The sequence below is a fragment of the Patella vulgata genome, chromosome 3, assembly GCF_932274485.2.
Source record: "Patella vulgata chromosome 3, xgPatVulg1.2, whole genome shotgun sequence".
In the NCBI taxonomy this organism is placed as follows: Eukaryota; Metazoa; Mollusca; class Gastropoda; family Patellidae; genus Patella; species Patella vulgata.
The window spans coordinates 35,412,066-35,432,586 of NC_065881.2; the positions used below are offsets into that span (position 1 = coordinate 35,412,066).

General features: G+C 36.5%; 1 protein-coding gene across 3 annotated transcripts in view; it reads left to right on the top strand.

Annotated features, from left to right (window-relative positions):
* The first annotated feature begins 19,214 nt into the window (after window positions 1-19,214).
* Window positions 19,215-20,521, top strand: part of LOC126816716 (transcription factor E2F4) — a 116,709-nt gene continuing 115,402 nt past the window's right edge. Inside the window, exon 1 of one of the 3 annotated variants that reach the window (XM_050543468.2) lies at window positions 19,215-19,329. In XM_050543468.2, coding sequence (XP_050399425.1) covers window positions 19,327-19,329 — 3 coding nt within the window. In that variant the 5' untranslated portion in view covers window positions 19,215-19,326. Of the gene's footprint in view, window positions 19,330-19,450; window positions 19,579-20,521 lie in introns of those variants that run through there. The other 2 variants (XM_050543467.2, XR_008787741.1) reach the window with 2 other exon arrangements.

Sequence of the window (20,521 nt, forward strand, 5' to 3'; positions counted from 1 at the left end):
AAATTCCATTATCAGTTGCTTACATCATCACGGTAGGCTACAGCATTAACGCGATCCCTGGAAATGTGTAGGGCGGTCCCAGCGCTCACGATGTCGATCGCCATTGCCGCCAATTGCGATAAATTCCATTATCAGTTGCTTACAGTTTTACTTGATGACGACTTGGTTTTGTGTATGGATTATGATTTTGGTTATGTGGATTGGTTCATTATTTTTGTATTATATATGTATACTGTTGTTTTTATTATGGTGTTTAGGGTTGTTCGTGTCGGGACGCCACATCTTGTGCTGGGGGGATAGTGTAGTAGTTTATGTTTGAAAGAAGGCCTGGGGTAAATTGTTCCATTCTTGGGCAAGAGCAGCTTCTAAAGCAGCAATGGTGTGCATCTGTGGTCTCCGATACAGACGGCGTCCAATCTCATCCCAGACATGTTCTGTCGGTGCCATGTCCGGAGACATGGCTGGCCAGTCCAAGACATTGATGTTGTTAGCAGTCAGGTAGTCCATACTAAAATGGGCGGTATGCGGAAGTGCATTATCCTGTTGGAAGTGCTGAAGTTGTGGGTGGGCTCGAAACATCGGAACAACAATTGGTTGCAAGACATCATCACGGTAGGCTACAGCATTAACGCGATCCCTGCAAATGTGTAGGGCGGTCCCAGCGCTCACGATGTCGATCGCCATTGCCGCCAATTGCGATAAATTCCATTATCAGTTGCTTACAGTTTTACTTGATGACGACTTGGTTTTGTTTATGGATTATGATTTTGGTTATGTGGATTGGTTCATTATTTTTGTATTATATATGTATACTGTTGTTTTTATTATGGTGTTTAGGGTTGTTCGTGTCGGGACGCCACTTCTTGTGCTGGGGGATAGTGTAGTAGTTTATATTTGGTTGTCAGTTGTTATATATTTAGTATTAAGAAGTAGCCTTTTTCATCCTGTGTATGGTTTTAGTTTATTTAGTCAGTTAACTCAGTTCTTTAATAGCCTTGTTCAACTAGACACTTCATATAGCTTGTAGTCTTGCTTTTCTATGTCATCTGTAGTGTCCACCTTATTTGGAGTGAGTAGTAATCGGTAACTTAGATACTATCCTACCATCCTGATTCACCTTTAGTCACTTTTTCTGACATCACCATCTTGGATGCATCATTTTCTGAATTTACTAACTCAGATAGGTTTATATTTGTTTAACTTGACTTGACAATATAATAGAAGACAATTCCTTTGTAATTTAAATACTGTTTTATTCTGATATAAGTTACAAATAAAATAATACATTATATTCAATCTAAATAAGTAAAACCTTATATTTTAAAATGTATGTCTAATTTGGTGTTTTGTTTTATCTTTTAGTGTTTCGCTCTTTTGTACATGTTTATACGGTTTTCATCATATTAGCTCTATAATTCTTCATTTCATAAGAGCACCTTTATCAGGTGCCCTTGTCTTCTACTTGCTCTATTGTAAATAATTTCCTGTTTTGTTCCTGTGTGTATTGTAAATAAACTGTATAGCTGTGTTCCTGTTTTGTCTCTTTTGGTTCAACCCGCGACCTGGAAAGGTGGATAGTCCGTCGTCCATCGATCCTGCTACAAACGGATGAACTTCTCTCCCGTTAGAAATTAAAAGGTCGGTAAAATAAAAAGTTATTGATCGATTCGGCTGAAATTTGTTGTGCGGTCATTGCTAGTCACCCTTAAGATCCCCTGGTAGAGGTGCAAAAGTGCAATAGCGCCAAAAAAATAAGTCATGCATGAACTCATTGATGCGAGCCACATTTCCTTTGATCGGTAATTCGATATAGAAAAAAGGTAAATAAAAATGCAATAAATACTTTTTGACTTATATTATTACAATTATCCTTACATGAGGTGGCAAATCGTAATATTATAGACTATTGCGCTTCATTTGCAAAACTGTCACATCTTTTAATATCAAAATTACTCATATGGACCGTTCTCTAAATTGATGAAAACAGAACTGTCAAAATCTAAGCTACCATGGCTGCCGTTGTCAAGTGTTGTAATCATTTATGTTAGAATAATAATCATTTTGAGGGTCTGATATATACTGAGCGCCATGGAAAACGCATCACTTAGTTTTTCGTATAACAAATGATCCTGTAAACATATCTTATTTATTTTGCTTCTTATTGTGAACAATATTCAAATGGGAACACATCAATAACAACACATTTGTACACTTATGGATGTTTAATCTGTAATCAACGGTACAAAGTCAGAGGGGTCAAAACCAAAAGTACGACACATATGTCAGTAGCGCGTGTGTCCTCCAAGGGCTCTTACGCACGCTGTGCAGCGACGTCGCATGGAATTAACCAATGTTTGAAAGAAGGCCTGGGGTAAATTGTTCCATTCTTGGGCAAGAGCAGCTTCTAAAGCAGCAATGGTGTGCATCTGTGGTCTCCGATACAGACGGCGTCCAATCTCATCCCAGACATGTTCTGTCGGTGCCATGTCCGGAGACATGGCTGGCCAGTCCAAGACATTGATGTTGTTAGCAGCCAGGTAGTCCATACTAAAACGGGCGGTATGCGGAAGTGCATTATCCTGTTGGAAGTGCTGAAGTTGTGGGTGCGCTCGAAACATCGGAACAACAATTGGTTGCAAGACATCATCACGGTAGGCTACAGCATTAACGCGATCCCTGCAAATGTGTAGGGCGGTCCCAGCGCTCACGATGTCGAATTATTTGGCGATAACTTTTTCCTGTATTGCGATTCTTTTTTAACCATGGCGATAAATTTTTCTTGCCACAAAGCTTTGATTTCCACGCCGTGCATACACGTTATACAGTCTATTGCGCTTGTCCGAGTCAGTTATCTATCAATTAGGTGCCATCAATGGAGATATCTTTTGTCTCTTGATCAATCTCGGATTAGTATTGATTAGTATTTACAGTAAGAGTAGTAATAAACTAATTAAGAGACAAAAGATTTATAAATTATTTGTCTTCAAATACGAATCGGTGACTTTTTTGACTGTTTCTATATATTCAAAATGGCGGACACTACAATACTCGTACGATTTGATTGGGATTATCTTTTTCTTACTCCTGTTGCCCGCATCGTTAATAAGTGAAGCCAGGTTTGTTTTAACAGTTTATAATTAGGCCTACGTATATATTCTTTGGGCTGTCGAAAGTCAGTTATCATAAAATTACATGTCATGGGCCGTAAGCGAAAAATTGAACAGCCTTCGTCAACGTCCGATAGATGAATGTCAGATTATTTTAGTATGTCACCACCAAAATGCTCCAAGTCTACAGCTGATACTGACATGATCAGCTCTCATCCATCAAATATTATTAAATCCTTGAATGTTGAAGTGATATCAACTTCTACAATAGGTCTGCATGTAGGCTACCTCAAAAGTTCGCGACAGAGAAAAATTTCTAAAAAGAAAAATCTTAAAGGGGCATTATGGGAGATTAGATAAAGAACTGCCAGTTAAAAATAGATAACGTGAATAGAATATGCTGGAAATTTCAGTCAAATTGCTCCACTCTGAACCGAGATATTAGCTTTTGAATTTTAAGCCTAGCCTCGATAGTCATTACTAAAGTCGGTACAATAAAAAACATAGTCTCGATTATCCATTTTTGTTTAAGCGCATTCTGAAAAGGTAGATCTGCAAAGCAGAGAAGAATATTGTAAATTGTAATATCATATATATATTGTATGTACTTATGTAAAAAAAGGAACACTGACAAAATCTAATAGATATTTGTTCTTTATTTTGGCAGAGAAAATATGTGGCTAATAAATTAAATTGAAAAACTGGCGGAAAAAAAATGAAACCCAGAGTGAGCACTGGGCGGTCCGGTGATGAAATGTGAAGCCTCCCCACACCATTACACTTCCCCCACCCCATGGATTCGTTTCGAAGACGCAGCAGTCTGCAAGACGTTCCCCAAGACGTCTCCACACACGTTGACGGCCATCAGCGTGATAAAGATGAAAGCGACTCTCATCACTGAAGAGCACATTTTGCCAGTCTACTCTTCTCCATGTCTGGTGTCCTTGAGCCCATATCAAACGCCGCTGACGGTAATGATCCCTGAGGATAGCTCCAACATAAGGTCGTCGTGCACGGTGTCCTACTTCTCTTAGACGACGTCTTACGGTGTTGGCACTTACTGGACCTTGTCTTCCGACGACTGCTGCACCTGTTCGAGTCGCTGGGCGGAATCTGTCACGCAGATGAGTGACCCGGATGTAGCGGTCTTGAGCCTGGGTTGTAACGCGTTGTGGACCAGGACGTTGACGGTCACGTGTTGATCCGGTAACTCGAACACGTTCCACCAACCTTACAATAAAGGACTGATGACAACTGAAGTGTCTGGCAATAGCACGTGTAGACATGCCAGCCCGGGACATTCCCATGGCTTCATTCCGTTGATTTTCAGTAAGTCTCGGCATCTCTAGCTCGATTCCTTCTCACGTCCAACAACAAATTACGACAGATTGACGTTTCACAGTTCATGTAGTGCACATTAAGTTGAAAACATGCTTTTAAAGGGCTCACACACAATGCTGCACGTGAATATTGGGTTTTTCATGTGCATCTCGTGCAATTTTTTTTTTTGTGCACACGGGCCGATATTTTTTGCGTTTGGGAGCATTGTGTGAAACAATAGTTCATAGTATTGCATAATATTATACATACAAAACCACCTAGTAATAAAATATTTGGGAAAAAAAATGATGCGTTTTCCATGGCGCTCAGTATAGAATTTGTTACCTAGATATAATTTTTGTGGGGCAAATTCTATGGAGTACCATTTGAAACACATATTTTCAACACATATTGGACTATTAGTGTACAATCTAAGATTAAACAATGTGTTGAGTGTGAATAAATATTGAATAAAATTTATAAGAAATTATTTTACTGTAAAACTAGTAAAATGTTTCAATCTTTAATTGTCAGTGCATCTTTATGCTTTCTGGCACAACGTTTCAAGGGGTGATTAAGAATTAATACAAATGATAACAATGTGTATTCATTATAAAAAAAAATTGCTGAAAACCAAAAGCAGTTTCAAAGAAATTGTGATGCAGTATTTACAATAGTCCATACAGACCCGAAATATTTAATCCAAATGATGTTTATGATGGTACTCAATACTGAAAGTATTCCCTTGAAAAAAAATGGATATTTGAAAAAAAAAAAGTTTAATTATATGAACGTGTCTTGATGGTTGTATATGTATATTCAGGTATCTCTGTGAGACTTTGTGACTTCCCATGTTGAGTTGTTTACCCTGTAGCTGCGCAGTGCTGAATGGTATATTTGCTTCATATTTTCCAAAGTCACAAATTCCAAAGTCATTATTTTTTTATTTTCATCCATTTTTTATTGTTCAGTATCATCTCAAGCACGCCTCGACACCAAAAAAAAAGGCGCTACAAATGTTGTGAATGATTTTTTGAGGACCCCCCCCCCCCCATTCCCCATTTCAGGTGTTGTGACAAATTTTGTCACGTTACCTTGCCCTTAAAGTAGCTTAGTCTCTAACTCAATATCGTCCAAAGTCTTCGACATTGAAAACACGAATTATTTGTCACTTTAAATTAACATTGATATTGTGAGCTTATCGGGAAAAGATCGGCTTTCGATATCCAATATTTAAGACAAAATAAACATTTTACCATTGGTACACGAATCGTGTACCATAATGCGTTTCGGCGCCATTTGTAACAAGGGACTCGAAGAACGAGGCTAGACATAATCCACTAGTCATGTCAAACGGCATATTTTTATCTGGAGAGCATGCGCAATAAATACTATCGGTGTAGGCTGAAATAACCCGGCGCTAGATTTTGCCATTCGATTGAGACTTCGGGCGTATTTCGTCGAACATAACTGATTTGAAGTTAGAGGAAAAAGGGAAACGATTGAATGTAAATCAGTTTATATAAATTCATATTATGTATTATATATACACATTACTTGAACAGAACCGTACATTACATTCATTTATTTTCTTTTACATATCTTTACTGTTTCAATTTTAGGATTCTTATTTCTACGTTTATAGACAATTAGTATATGTTTAAACCTAACTCTTATTTACTTAACAATGTATCGTATCTACTATGTAACACTATGCAGTTCTATGAGACACTGGCTAGATGTGGAAATCCCTCCAAACACCACATCCAATGTGTGACGCATGCCCTCTTCATTGCGACATATTATAATAGCCTTGTGATCGTCCATTTTTTTAAACTTCACTTTTTTCCTGAACTTAATTATTTTACTAGTTTGACATTCTTTTTAAAACTTTATATTTAGCAAATCCCTAACCTTTAAAATTTTGTTAAAATTATCCCTTGGTCGTTTTGACTTTCCATTGTCAGTTTATTAGGAAACTAGCAGGATACCCGGCTTCACTCGGGGGTCATAACTCAGAAACCGGAAGTGGTAGACTAACGCCACCTGGCCTATGTTACTCCCCGGTCCGAGCTACCCCTATACCCCAAATTTCAGACTCGGGGCAGACCTAGTGTAGCCGCCAACCCCGAACAGACCGGCTTCGTCGGGGGTCATAACTCCGAAACCGGAAGTGGTAGACTAACGCCACCTGGCCTATGTTACTCCCCGGTCCGAGCTACCCCTATACCCCAAATTTCAGACTCGGGGCAGACCTAGTGTAGCCGCTAACCCCGAACAGACAGACAGACAAACGACAGTCACAAATATATATATAATAATAGATATTATGTAACTACCTAAAAACGACTTCGTCCAAGGATTTCCTCCAGGGTCGCATCCGGACGTCAGCGGTGCCATTACTGCTATCTGTAATCATTGGCCCCTGATCATCGTGAAGGACTTCCCGCTGTTATGGCAATTCACTCCCGGATTCACAGTCACGGCATCCATTACTGATATCTGTAACACTATCTTACAGATAACAGAAGATCAGCATAATTGATAAGACCTTTATTGAGAACATGAAATAGACATAAATCGGGAGGAGCTCTATTCCAAGTCTGACTTGCTGTCAGCAAACGACTGCTTATATAGCGTCTAACAATTAGGGGAGATGGACAGGAGTGATAATCATATATGGTATTGTTTATTATCAAATTGTGGTGTTTGTAATTACACTGCATATTTCTTTGGAAGTCATTGTCAGGTCAAGGTATGATGCACTGACCACTAACCACTAATACATTCTCTTTGAAGTTCTGTCTAGTGTTATACACGGATCATGTGTAGCTTGTAAAGAACATATTGAATAAACTAGATGTTTAATAAGATCGTGCCTTAACAGAAGTTATAGAGAGTTTAAACGTCAACTTCAGGTATAGATCACTTTGTCACATTTGTATTATGTTAAATGTTTATGTAAATTTACGTATTAAATTAATGCGTATGTAGTAATGCGGTGCGTCGAATTACCCAATAACACCCAATAACACCCAATAACTGCCCAATAACACTCAATAACTCCAAAATAACAACCAATAACACCCAATAACTCCAAAATAACAACCAATAACTACAAAATGTTGACTTTGGAAACACAAAATAACAATTTAGTTGAATTTAAGAAGCATTGCTGCTTTGTGTCCAAATCGGAGTTTCACGCTCACTCGCCTGAAGGGAGATAACTCGTATATGTGATTTTTGTTGACAAGAAATTAATAACGTCCAATAACTGCCCAATAACACCCAATAACTGCCCAATAACACCAAATTGTTGACTTTGGAAATACAAAATAACAATTTAGTTGAATTTAAAAGTCTCGCAACGTTGAGCCCAAATCAGAGTTTTACGCTCACTCGTCTGAAGGGAGATAACTCGTGTATATGATTTTTGTTTACAAGTAATTAATGTATGCTTTCGTTGCAATTCGTTTTAATTATACATGGGCGTCAAATATGGAATAACTATTTCAACCCCTCCATGGGTATCGTCAGGCGGTTGCAATAACAAAACGTTATTACAGATGTCCCCGCTATAGTTTTTCATGAAATTCAAATTAACTTCCAATAATTTTGCGCAAAAATGCACTACCCGACGACATAACGATTAGTCTGTAAAGAAATTCTAATTAACTGCCAAACATTCTACGCACAAAGGCGCTGCCTGACGAGGTAACGAGATACTTGGCGTTAAATTTGAATTCCTTTACAAACCAATATTTTATTAAAACATACACATATTCAAAAATGTTTCATATTAAAATATTATAAAGATAATAAAATAATTAGTCTGTAAAGAAATTCTAATTAACTGCCAAACATTCTACGCACAAGGGCGCTACCTGACGAGGTAACGAGATACTTGGCGTTTAATTTTAATTCCTTTACAAACCAATGTTTATATAAACAAGCCAACAGTGAGGCTGATGTCCCCCGCCGAAATTGCAAAATAAATAGATGACACATATTAATTAATCGCACATTTATTTTTTTCACTAAGTTTCATCACTCTCTATCAGATAGAATCAAGATTATCTTGTCCCAAACCATCGACAAATGAAATCGATTAGCTCTGCTTAGCTTCAGCTCGAAATGTTAATTATTGAACTCAGTCAAGACATTCACCTAATGAACATCTACATATACATCAAGTTTAAACATTCACCTAATAGACACCTATGCCAAGTTTGAACATTCTACCTCAATTAGAAGGAGAGTTATTGTGTTCCAAAGTTTCTACCAATCAAATTGCTTATCACTCTGCTTACCCTCAGCAAAAAATGTTCATTATCGAACTTAGTTAAGGTATTCATATAATAAATCTATACACCAAGTTTCATCAATCTCACTTAATTAGAACTAAAGTTATCGTGTCCCAAAGCATCAACCAATCAAATTGCTCTCTGCTTACCCTAAGCGGAAAATGCTCATCTTCGAACTCCATCAAGGCATTGACCTAATCAACACATACACCAAGTTTGAACATTCTAGCTCAATTAGGAAGAGAGTTATCGTGCCCCAAAGTATCAACCAATCAAATTGCTTATCTCTGCTTACCCTAAGCGGAAAATGCTCATCTTCGAACTCCATCAAGGCATTGACCTAATAAACACATACACCAAGTTTGAACATTCTAGCTCAATTAAAAGTTATCGTGTCCCAAAGCATCAACCAATCAAATTGCTTATCTCTGCTTACCCTAAGCGGAAAATGCTCATCTTCGAACTCCATCAAGGCATTGACCTAATCAACACATACACCAAGTTTGAACATTCTAGCCCAATTAGGAAGAGAGTTATCGTGTCCCAAAGCATCAACCAATCAAATTGCTTATCTCTGCTTACCCTAAGCGGAAAATGCTCATCTTCGAACTCCATCAAGGCATTGACCTAATAAACACATACACCAAGTTTGAACATTCTAGCTCAATTAGGAAGAGAGTTATTGTGTCCCAAAAAGTGTGACGGACAGACAGACGGACGGACAGACAGACGGACAGACAGACGGACGGACGGACGGACAGACAGACGGACGAACCCATTTTAATAGTCCCCTGCTTTCTTCGAAAGGCGGGGGACAAAAAAAACATACACATATTTAAAACTGTTTCATATGAAAATATTATAAAGATAATAAAATAATTAGTCAGTAAAGAAATTCTAATTAACTGCCAAATATTCTACGCACAAAGGCGCTACCTGACGAGGTAACGAGATACTTTGCGTTTAATTTTAATTCCTTTCCAAACCAATATTTTATTAAAACATTTAAACCTGTTTCATATGAAATATTTTATTAAAACTAACATAGCCATTCAATGAGTTTTTTCTGCGCGCCTTCGTTTACGTTGCCCTGTTTTTTTGCCAGACGTTTCTTTGGGCTTTACGCACCCGAAATCGACATTTTTTGAATTAACAATATTTACATTATATACATTTTTCTTCTTCATTAAATATTTATTCAACATGCGAGTTTTCTTGTCCGCTTCCATACAAGCCCGTGTTTCAGGACGGATCTCAGATTTGTGGTCTACAAGTTGCCAATTGCTTGTCCCGTATAAAGCCCGACGTATGTTGAGAATTTGAAATGTTGACACTCTAGCCAATTTTGTAACAAGGTCAGGTAAATTCTGAATATGCCAATCGGTTTCTTGTTTCAGTCTATTATTAATTGATTCTGCGTTGTTATTTGTCCATAAGTCTGAGATCAGTTTATTTTGGAGGGGCTTAATAACATATAATAACAATTTATGTTTTAAATATCTGTCCCAATATTGTTCAAATCTAGGATATTTTTCAAAATAAACAGACAAATCATCTTTTTTCATTTCAAAATCCATGTCATTTTTCGAATATACAATTCCTTCCTTACCAAAAATTAAATTTCTTATAATTGAGCGTTCTTTTTGTGGTGTTCCCGATTTCTCTAAATATCGACATAAATTTTCATTAATGTGTTATGTACAAAGTAAGAAATTAGAATTCTGGAATACTTCATACAAAGATTTAGTCATAGATTTTTCTTCGTCGGTACCAAATATTATTTTATCACTACCTAACTGGGAACGAAGATGTGAAAAGAAATAGTGATAGGTTGGTGCTTCGCCATCCCAATGGAGCATCATGGGGCCAAGCATTATGGGGTTTTGATTCGTTTCGCTTGGTTTTTATAAGACAATGCAGTAACGAAACATTTACCCAAATTGAAGGTTCGATCTATTCCAACAACACCCCCCCCCCCCTTCACCCAAACAGTTTGATTTCATATCTTGCAATTGTTCTTTAGAATAGATAATAATGTTCGGTAGTTTCCCTTCTGTATGCTCGACTCTCTTAATAACACTTCCGTTTTTCTGCATTTTAAGAATTGTTAATACCTCATCCGCAACGTTGTTAGGTTTACTGGTTATGTCCAAATTACTGTCAGCGCAACGCGTTTGTTTGCGTTTATCGTTGTATATTTTTTCCCTTATTTGTTTGGTTGATCTGGGTGTCAGTACACTATCATCTGCTACTGCGTTGAAGTAAATGTCCGCTGGGGATTTGTGTTTGCCATTGTCAACACATCTTTGTACGATTCGCGGGATTGTTCTAATATAAGCGCGATCACTTTTAGAATTTCCGTGTTGTAAATTCTGTATGGTTTTGGTACCACAATATTCAACGAGTGCCATCTTCTGAAAATGACTCAAGTCCTTCGGCGCGGTCTTTATAGTGGTGATTCTCTTTTTGTACTCGTGGTCGCCTTTAAGTTTGCAATAATACCGGTGAAAAATAATGTATAGCGCTCAGGCTGGGGAATACACTTTTCATAGGTTGTCTTTCCACACACAACTTTTTTGTAACACATCATACCATTTCTAATAAAAACGCTGGACAGTTGATTATTTTCACCAATAGAATACGCGTGGTTTGCAGTTGTCCCTTTAGTCGAGTCCCACACACCCATGTCATCTGGAAAAACGTCCTTCTGTCCTTCTTTACGTTCCATATTTACAACAACATAGACGTTATCTTTCATTCCCAAAGGAATGTATGTATTTATATTATGGCATTAACTATTATGCAATTATGTTAATAAATATCATTTCGTAGAATCCTAGCTAATTCATTACCGGTAAAATCGGCGTATTCAAGACCAGTATATTATAGGGTTGGTTGATCGGTATATAAAGGTGCTAAGTAGTACTCATCAGTGTGGATAGAAGCCGATTCGATAATTATTATAGATGATTTTGATGATTGGTGTTTGATGTATTAAAATTGTTTTTTTTTTATTATTGAGTTGTTGTTTAAATTATTTAATCTTATTGAGTTGTTGTTCAAATTATTTAATCTTAAGCTTAGGGTATGTAATTATTTTATATTTAGTGTATTTACTTTACGCAATTGAATATATTATATTGTTTTGTGTGTTTAACAATGTAATTGAATGTAATAAACATAATTTAGTGTATTTACTTTGAATATATATATTGTGTTTTTCAGAAACAATCAGCTAATGGAAACACAAATTGGCGCTGTGTTCACCATCCGAAAGTGGACTACTGTCGGGCGACAGTAATACAGACAGGGGATGAGTACGTGGAGAACCAATGGATATCGAACCGAGTGTTTAGTGCGAAGAGTTGGTCCGTTTTATGCGCTCCGTTCGCACGAATAATGACGTCGAGGGGTGGCATAACCAAATCAACTCTCGACTGAACACTCGGGGACCAGTTCCATTTTATTTATTGCTTGTAGAACTACACAAAGAAGCTAAGAAACTCAAAATGGATATGGTGATGCTCACCGAAGGAAAAATCAGCAGATGCCAACGAAGCAGAGTTGGACTTATGCAGACACGCATATTCTCTCTATGGACCAACTACAATGCAGGTGAAATGGATACTAGTAGGCTATTGAGAGAGTGTGCGTTTCTGTACGGTCCCTCTGCGGAAACATCGTCGTAAGTGTATTGTAGTGTTGTTTGTGTTGTAAGTGTATTGTAGTGTTGTTTGTGTTGTATCAACCATAAAAGAAAAGAAAAAAAAATTAATAGTGTATCACATTTATGAACACAATACCCCGTTCAAGTATAAAACTAAAAGAAAAAAAATTATGAACACAATACCCTGTTCACAGTTTTTTACGAACTATTATTAATCGCATCAGCTGAAAACATTGATTTTTGATGTGATAAATAAAGAAATATTAATAGTAACATCAACACAATACTCAGTTCAAAGTTGAATACGAAACTATGGCTATTATTAATCGCATCAACTGAATACGATGTTTTATATGTAAATATTGTCTTCGAATGTTAAATATTTCAACTCTTGTTTGTATTATGATTATTTAAAATATATAATATTAATAGTAACGTCAAGTTAAACACAATACTCAGTTCAAAGTTGAATACGAAACCGTCGGGGGTCATAACTCCGAAACCGGAAGTGGTAGACTAACGCCACCTGGCCTATGTTACTCCCCGGTCCGAGCTACCCCTATACCCCAAATTTCAGACTCGGGGCAGACCTAGTGTAGCCGCTAACCCCGAACAGACAGACAGACAAACGACAGTCACAAATATATATATAATAATAGATATTATGTAACTACCTAAAAACGACTTCGTCCAAGGATTTCCTCCAGGGTCGCATCCGGACGTCAGCGGTGCCATTACTGCTATCTGTAATCATTGGCCCCTGATCATCGTGAAGGACTTCCCGCTGTTATGGCAATTCACTCCCGGATTCACAGTCACGGCATCCATTACTGATATCTGTAACACTATCTTACAGATAACAGAAGATCAGCATAATTGATAAGACCTTTATTGAGAACATGAAATAGACATAAATCGGGAGGAGCTCTATTCCAAGTCTGACTTGCTGTCAGCAAACGACTGCTTATATAGCGTCTAACAATTAGGGGAGATGGACAGGAGTGATAATCATATATGGTATTGTTTATTATCAAATTGTGGTGTTTGTAATTACACTGCATATTTCTTTGGAAGTCATTGTCAGGTCAAGGTATGATGCACTGACCACTAACCACTAATACATTCTCTTTGAAGTTCTGTCTAGTGTTATACACGGATCATGTGTAGCTTGTAAAGAACATATTGAATAAACTAGATGTTTAATAAGATCGTGCCTTAACAGAAGTTATAGAGAGTTTAAACGTCAACTTCAGGTATAGATCACTTTGTCACATTTGTATTATGTTAAATGTTTATGTAAATTTACGTATTAAATTAATGCGTATGTAGTAATGCGGTGCGTCGAATTACCCAATAACACCCAATAACACCCAATAACTGCCCAATAACACTCAATAACTCCAAAATAACAACCAATAACACCCAATAACTCCAAAATAACAACCAATAACTACAAAATGTTGACTTTGGAAACACAAAATAACAATTTAGTTGAATTTAAGAAGCATTGCTGCTTTGTGTCCAAATCGGAGTTTCACGCTCACTCGCCTGAAGGGAGATAACTCGTATATGTGATTTTTGTTGACAAGAAATTAATAACGTCCAATAACTGCCCAATAACACCCAATAACTGCCCAATAACACCAAATTGTTGACTTTGGAAATACAAAATAACAATTTAGTTGAATTTAAAAGTCTCGCAACGTTGAGCCCAAATCAGAGTTTTACGCTCACTCGTCTGAAGGGAGATAACTCGTGTATATGATTTTTGTTTACAAGTAATTAATGTATGCTTTCGTTGCAATTCGTTTTAATTATACATGGGCGTCAAATATGGAATAACTATTTCAACCCCTCCATGGGTATCGTCAGGCGGTTGCAATAACAAAACGTTATTACAGATGTCCCCGCTATAGTTTTTCATGAAATTCAAATTAACTTCCAATAATTTTGCGCAAAAATGCACTACCCGACGACATAACGATTAGTCTGTAAAGAAATTCTAATTAACTGCCAAACATTCTACGCACAAAGGCGCTGCCTGACGAGGTAACGAGATACTTGGCGTTAAATTTGAATTCCTTTACAAACCAATATTTTATTAAAACATACACATATTCAAAAATGTTTCATATTAAAATATTATAAAGATAATAAAATAATTAGTCTGTAAAGAAATTCTAATTAACTGCCAAACATTCTACGCACAAGGGCGCTACCTGACGAGGTAACGAGATACTTGGCGTTTAATTTTAATTCCTTTACAAACCAATGTTTATATAAACAAGCCAACAGTGAGGCTGATGTCCCCCGCCGAAATTGCAAAATAAATAGATGACACATATTAATTAATCGCACATTTATTTTTTTCACTAAGTTTCATCACTCTCTATCAGATAGAATCAAGATTATCTTGTCCCAAACCATCGACAAATGAAATCGATTAGCTCTGCTTAGCTTCAGCTCGAAATGTTAATTATTGAACTCAGTCAAGACATTCACCTAATGAACATCTACATATACATCAAGTTTAAACATTCACCTAATAGACACCTATGCCAAGTTTGAACATTCTACCTCAATTAGAAGGAGAGTTATTGTGTTCCAAAGTTTCTACCAATCAAATTGCTTATCACTCTGCTTACCCTCAGCAAAAAATGTTCATTATCGAACTTAGTTAAGGTATTCATATAATAAATCTATACACCAAGTTTCATCAATCTCACTTAATTAGAACTAAAGTTATCGTGTCCCAAAGCATCAACCAATCAAATTGCTCTCTGCTTACCCTAAGCGGAAAATGCTCATCTTCGAACTCCATCAAGGCATTGACCTAATCAACACATACACCAAGTTTGAACATTCTAGCTCAATTAGGAAGAGAGTTATCGTGCCCCAAAGTATCAACCAATCAAATTGCTTATCTCTGCTTACCCTAAGCGGAAAATGCTCATCTTCGAACTCCATCAAGGCATTGACCTAATAAACACATACACCAAGTTTGAACATTCTAGCTCAATTAAAAGTTATCGTGTCCCAAAGCATCAACCAATCAAATTGCTTATCTCTGCTTACCCTAAGCGGAAAATGCTCATCTTCGAACTCCATCAAGGCATTGACCTAATCAACACATACACCAAGTTTGAACATTCTAGCCCAATTAGGAAGAGAGTTATCGTGTCCCAAAGCATCAACCAATCAAATTGCTTATCTCTGCTTACCCTAAGCGGAAAATGCTCATCTTCGAACTCCATCAAGGCATTGACCTAATAAACACATACACCAAGTTTGAACATTCTAGCTCAATTAGGAAGAGAGTTATTGTGTCCCAAAAAGTGTGACGGACAGACAGACGGACGGACAGACAGACGGACAGACAGACGGACGGACGGACGGACAGACAGACGGACGAACCCATTTTAATAGTCCCCTGCTTTCTTCGAAAGGCGGGGGACAAAAAAAACATACACATATTTAAAACTGTTTCATATGAAAATATTATAAAGATAATAAAATAATTAGTCAGTAAAGAAATTCTAATTAACTGCCAAATATTCTACGCACAAAGGCGCTACCTGACGAGGTAACGAGATACTTTGCGTTTAATTTTAATTCCTTTCCAAACCAATATTTTATTAAAACATTTAAACCTGTTTCATATGAAATATTTTATTAAAACTAACATAGCCATTCAATGAGTTTTTTCTGCGCGCCTTCGTTTACGTTGCCCTGTTTTTTTGCCAGACGTTTCTTTGGGCTTTACGCACCCGAAATCGACATTTTTTGAATTAACAATATTTACATTATATACATTTTTCTTCTTCATTAAATATTTATTCAACATGCGAGTTTTCTTGTCCGCTTCCATACAAGCCCGTGTTTCAGGACGGATCTCAGATTTGTGGTCTACAAGTTGCCAATTGCTTGTCCCGTATAAAGCCCGACGTATGTTGAGAATTTGAAATGTTGACACTCTAGCCAATTTTGTAACAAGGTCAGGTAAATTCTGAATATGCCAATCGGTTTCTTGTTTCAGTCTATTATTAATTGATTCTGCGTTGTTATTTGTCCATAAGTCTGAGATCAGTTTATTTTGGAGGGGCTTAATAACATATAATAACAATTTATGTTTTAAATATCTGTCCCAATATTGTTCAAATCTAGGATATTTTTCAAAATAAACAGACAAATCATCTTTTTTCATTTCAAAATCCATGTCATTTTTCGAATATACAATTCCTTCCTTACCAAAAATTAAATTTCTTATAATTGAGCGTTCTTTTTGTGGTGTTCCCGATTTCTCTAAATATCGACATAAATTTTCATTAATGTGTTATGTACAAAGTAAGAAATTAGAATTCTGGAATACTTCATACAAAGATTTAGTCATAGATTTTTCTTCGTCGGTACCAAATATTATTTTATCACTACCTAACTGGGAACGAAGATGTGAAAAGAAATAGTGATAGGTTGGTGCTTCGCCATCCCAATGGAGCATCATGGGGCCAAGCATTATGGGGTTTTGATTCGTTTCGCTTGGTTTTTATAAGACAATGCAGTAACGAAACATTTACCCAAATTGAAGGTTCGATCTATTCCAACAACACCCCCCCCCCCCCTTCACCCAAACAGTTTGATTTCATATCTTGCAATTGTTCTTTAGAATAGATAATAATGTTCGGTAGTTTCCCTTCTGTATGCTCGACTCTCTTAATAACACTTCCGTTTTTCTGCATTTTAAGAATTGTTAATACCTCATCCGCAACGTTGTTAGGTTTACTGGTTATGTCCAAATTACTGTCAGCGCAACGCGTTTGTTTGCGTTTATCGTTGTATATTTTTTCCCTTATTTGTTTGGTTGATCTGGGTGTCAGTACACTATCATCTGCTACTGCGTTGAAGTAAATGTCCGCTGGGGATTTGTGTTTGCCATTGTCAACACATCTTTGTACGATTCGCGGGATTGTTCTAATATAAGCGCGATCACTTTTAGAATTTCCGTGTTGTAAATTCTGTATGGTTTTGGTACCACAATATTCAACGAGTGCCATCTTCTGAAAATGACTCAAGTCCTTCGGCGCGGTCTTTATAGTGGTGATTCTCTTTTTGTACTCGTGGTCGCCTTTAAGTTTGCAATAATACCGGTGAAAAATAATGTATAGCGCTCAGGCTGGGGAATACACTTTTCATAGGTTGTCTTTCCACACACAACTTTTTTGTAACACATCATACCATTTCTAATAAAAACGCTGGACAGTTGATTATTTTCACCAATAGAATACGCGTGGTTTGCAGTTGTCCCTTTAGTCGAGTCCCACACACCCATGTCATCTGGAAAAACGTCCTTCTGTCCTTCTTTACGTTCCATATTTACAACAACATAGACGTTATCTTTCATTCCCAAAGGAATGTATGTATTTATATTATGGCATTAACTATTATGCAATTATGTTAATAAATATCATTTCGTAGAATCCTAGCTAATTCATTACCGGTAAAATCGGCGTATTCAAGACCAGTATATTATAGGGTTGGTTGATCGGTATATAAAGGTGCTAAGTAGTACTCATCAGTGTGGATAGAAGCCGATTCGATAATTATTATAGATGATTTTGATGATTGGTGTTTGATGTATTAAAATTGTTTTTTTTTTATTATTGAGTTGTTGTTTAAATTATTTAATCTTATTGAGTTGTTGTTCAAATTATTTAATCTTAAGCTTAGGGTATGTAATTATTTTATATTTAGTGTATTTACTTTACGCAATTGAATATATTATATTGTTTTGTGTGTTTAACAATGTAATTGAATGTAATAAACATAATTTAGTGTATTTACTTTGAATATATATATTGTGTTTTTCAGAAACAATCAGCTAATGGAAACACAAATTGGCGCTGTGTTCACCATCCGAAAGTGGACTACTGTCGGGCGACAGTAATACAGACAGGGGATGAGTACGTGGAGAACCAATGGATATCGAACCGAGTGTTTAGTGCGAAGAGTTGGTCCGTTTTATGCGCTCCGTTCGCACGAATAATGACGTCGAGGGGTGGCATAACCAAATCAACTCTCGACTGAACACTCGGGGACCAGTTCCATTTTATTTATTGCTTGTAGAACTACACAAAGAAGCTAAGAAACTCAAAATGGATATGGTGATGCTCACCGAAGGAAAAATCAGCAGATGCCAACGAAGCAGAGTTGGACTTATGCAGACACGCATATTCTCTCTATGGACCAACTACAATGCAGGTGAAATGGATACTAGTAGGCTATTGAGAGAGTGTGCGTTTCTGTACGGTCCCTCTGCGGAAACATCGTCGTAAGTGTATTGTAGTGTTGTTTGTGTTGTAAGTGTATTGTAGTGTTGTTTGTGTTGTATCAACCATAAAAGAAAAGAAAAAAAAATTAATAGTGTATCACATTTATGAACACAATACCCCGTTCAAGTATAAAACTAAAAGAAAAAAAATTATGAACACAATACCCTGTTCACAGTTTTTTACGAACTATTATTAATCGCATCAGCTGAAAACATTGATTTTTGATGTGATAAATAAAGAAATATTAATAGTAACATCAACACAATACTCAGTTCAAAGTTGAATACGAAACTATGGCTATTATTAATCGCATCAACTGAATACGATGTTTTATATGTAAATATTGTCTTCGAATGTTAAATATTTCAACTCTTGTTTGTATTATGATTATTTAAAATATATAATATTAATAGTAACGTCAAGTTAAACACAATACTCAGTTCAAAGTTGAATACGAAACTATGGCTATTATTAATCGCACCTTTATATACCGATCAACCAACCCTATAATATACTGGTCTTGAATACGCCGATTTTACCGGTAATGAATTAGCCTGGTATTGAATACGCCTGATACCATTTCGAATATACATATATAATAAATGGTATGTTGTTTTTTTTTGGCCGTTACGACCAAATACTTTGGCCGTTATGGCCATTTATTTTCGCCGTTATGGTTTATGGCCGTTATGTCTATAACCCGTTTCTCCGTCCCATGATGCATCTGTAATATTTGAAACAAGATGGCTGACCATTGTACTCCAAGTCGTCATGAAAAAAGTCTAGGTCTTCTTACGACTAAATTCGTATCGCTCTTACAAGAAGCCAAAGATGGCGTATTAGATTTGAAAGTGGTAAGATTTTATTGAATCTTTACAAGTGCATAGTTGGTCTAAAGGAACTACATAGTTGGTAACTTGTTCGGCTTTCCTTTCATAATCATAATTTGGCATGATTTGGAGCTAGCATGTACCAACCCAATTTTATTTTTGGAGCAATTGCTTTGAAAATTGGCAGAAATAATTGCCCAAACATTAGAATTTCAAAACCATTTAAATTTTTAGAATCAGACTTATACTTTTTTTAATATTCAATTTATTTTAATTTTGTTTTTTCGGTCCGAAATCTTTAATCTGGTTCAAAAAGTGGTAATTTGACCTCAGTCAGTGCAATGTAAAAAATTTATTTTTCAATGAATTATTCAATTAACATGAAACTTGGTAGAATAACAGTTTGGTTACTCCTTATTAAATTCACAATCATTCAGATAATAATAATAATAAGTTCTTTATTTTCAAAAGGGTGAAAAATTAGGCGGAATCACGTGGCTAAGTGGGTAAGACGCTGGCTCGCTAGCCAGCCTGAAGGTCGGGTGTTCGATCCCTGCATTGGCTGAGAAAGTTACTCCAGATTTTCCAGCGTGGTTTCCCCTTGTCAGTGATGCCGGACGGAGGGCCTGACAAGAACAGCTGTCTAGTCGTTTGGATGGGACGAAAAACCGAGGTCCCATAGTGCATATATTGGTAGGGAGTTCAGTCAGAAAATCATAATTACACAAACACAATAATGAACACAATATTATAACAGATGAGATTCCAAGCTTTTATTCAACATTGATTTTATTAAAATCGATTGAGGGGTTAAGATTTTATGTAGGTTTTTAATCTTTAAAAAAGTGACATTTCGAAGACAGTTGAGACTTGAAACAATATGCATTTAACATTAAGTCTAATTGGACAATGGCACCTTGATTAACACAATATTTTGAATCTTATTGTTATTAAACTATAACTTTGT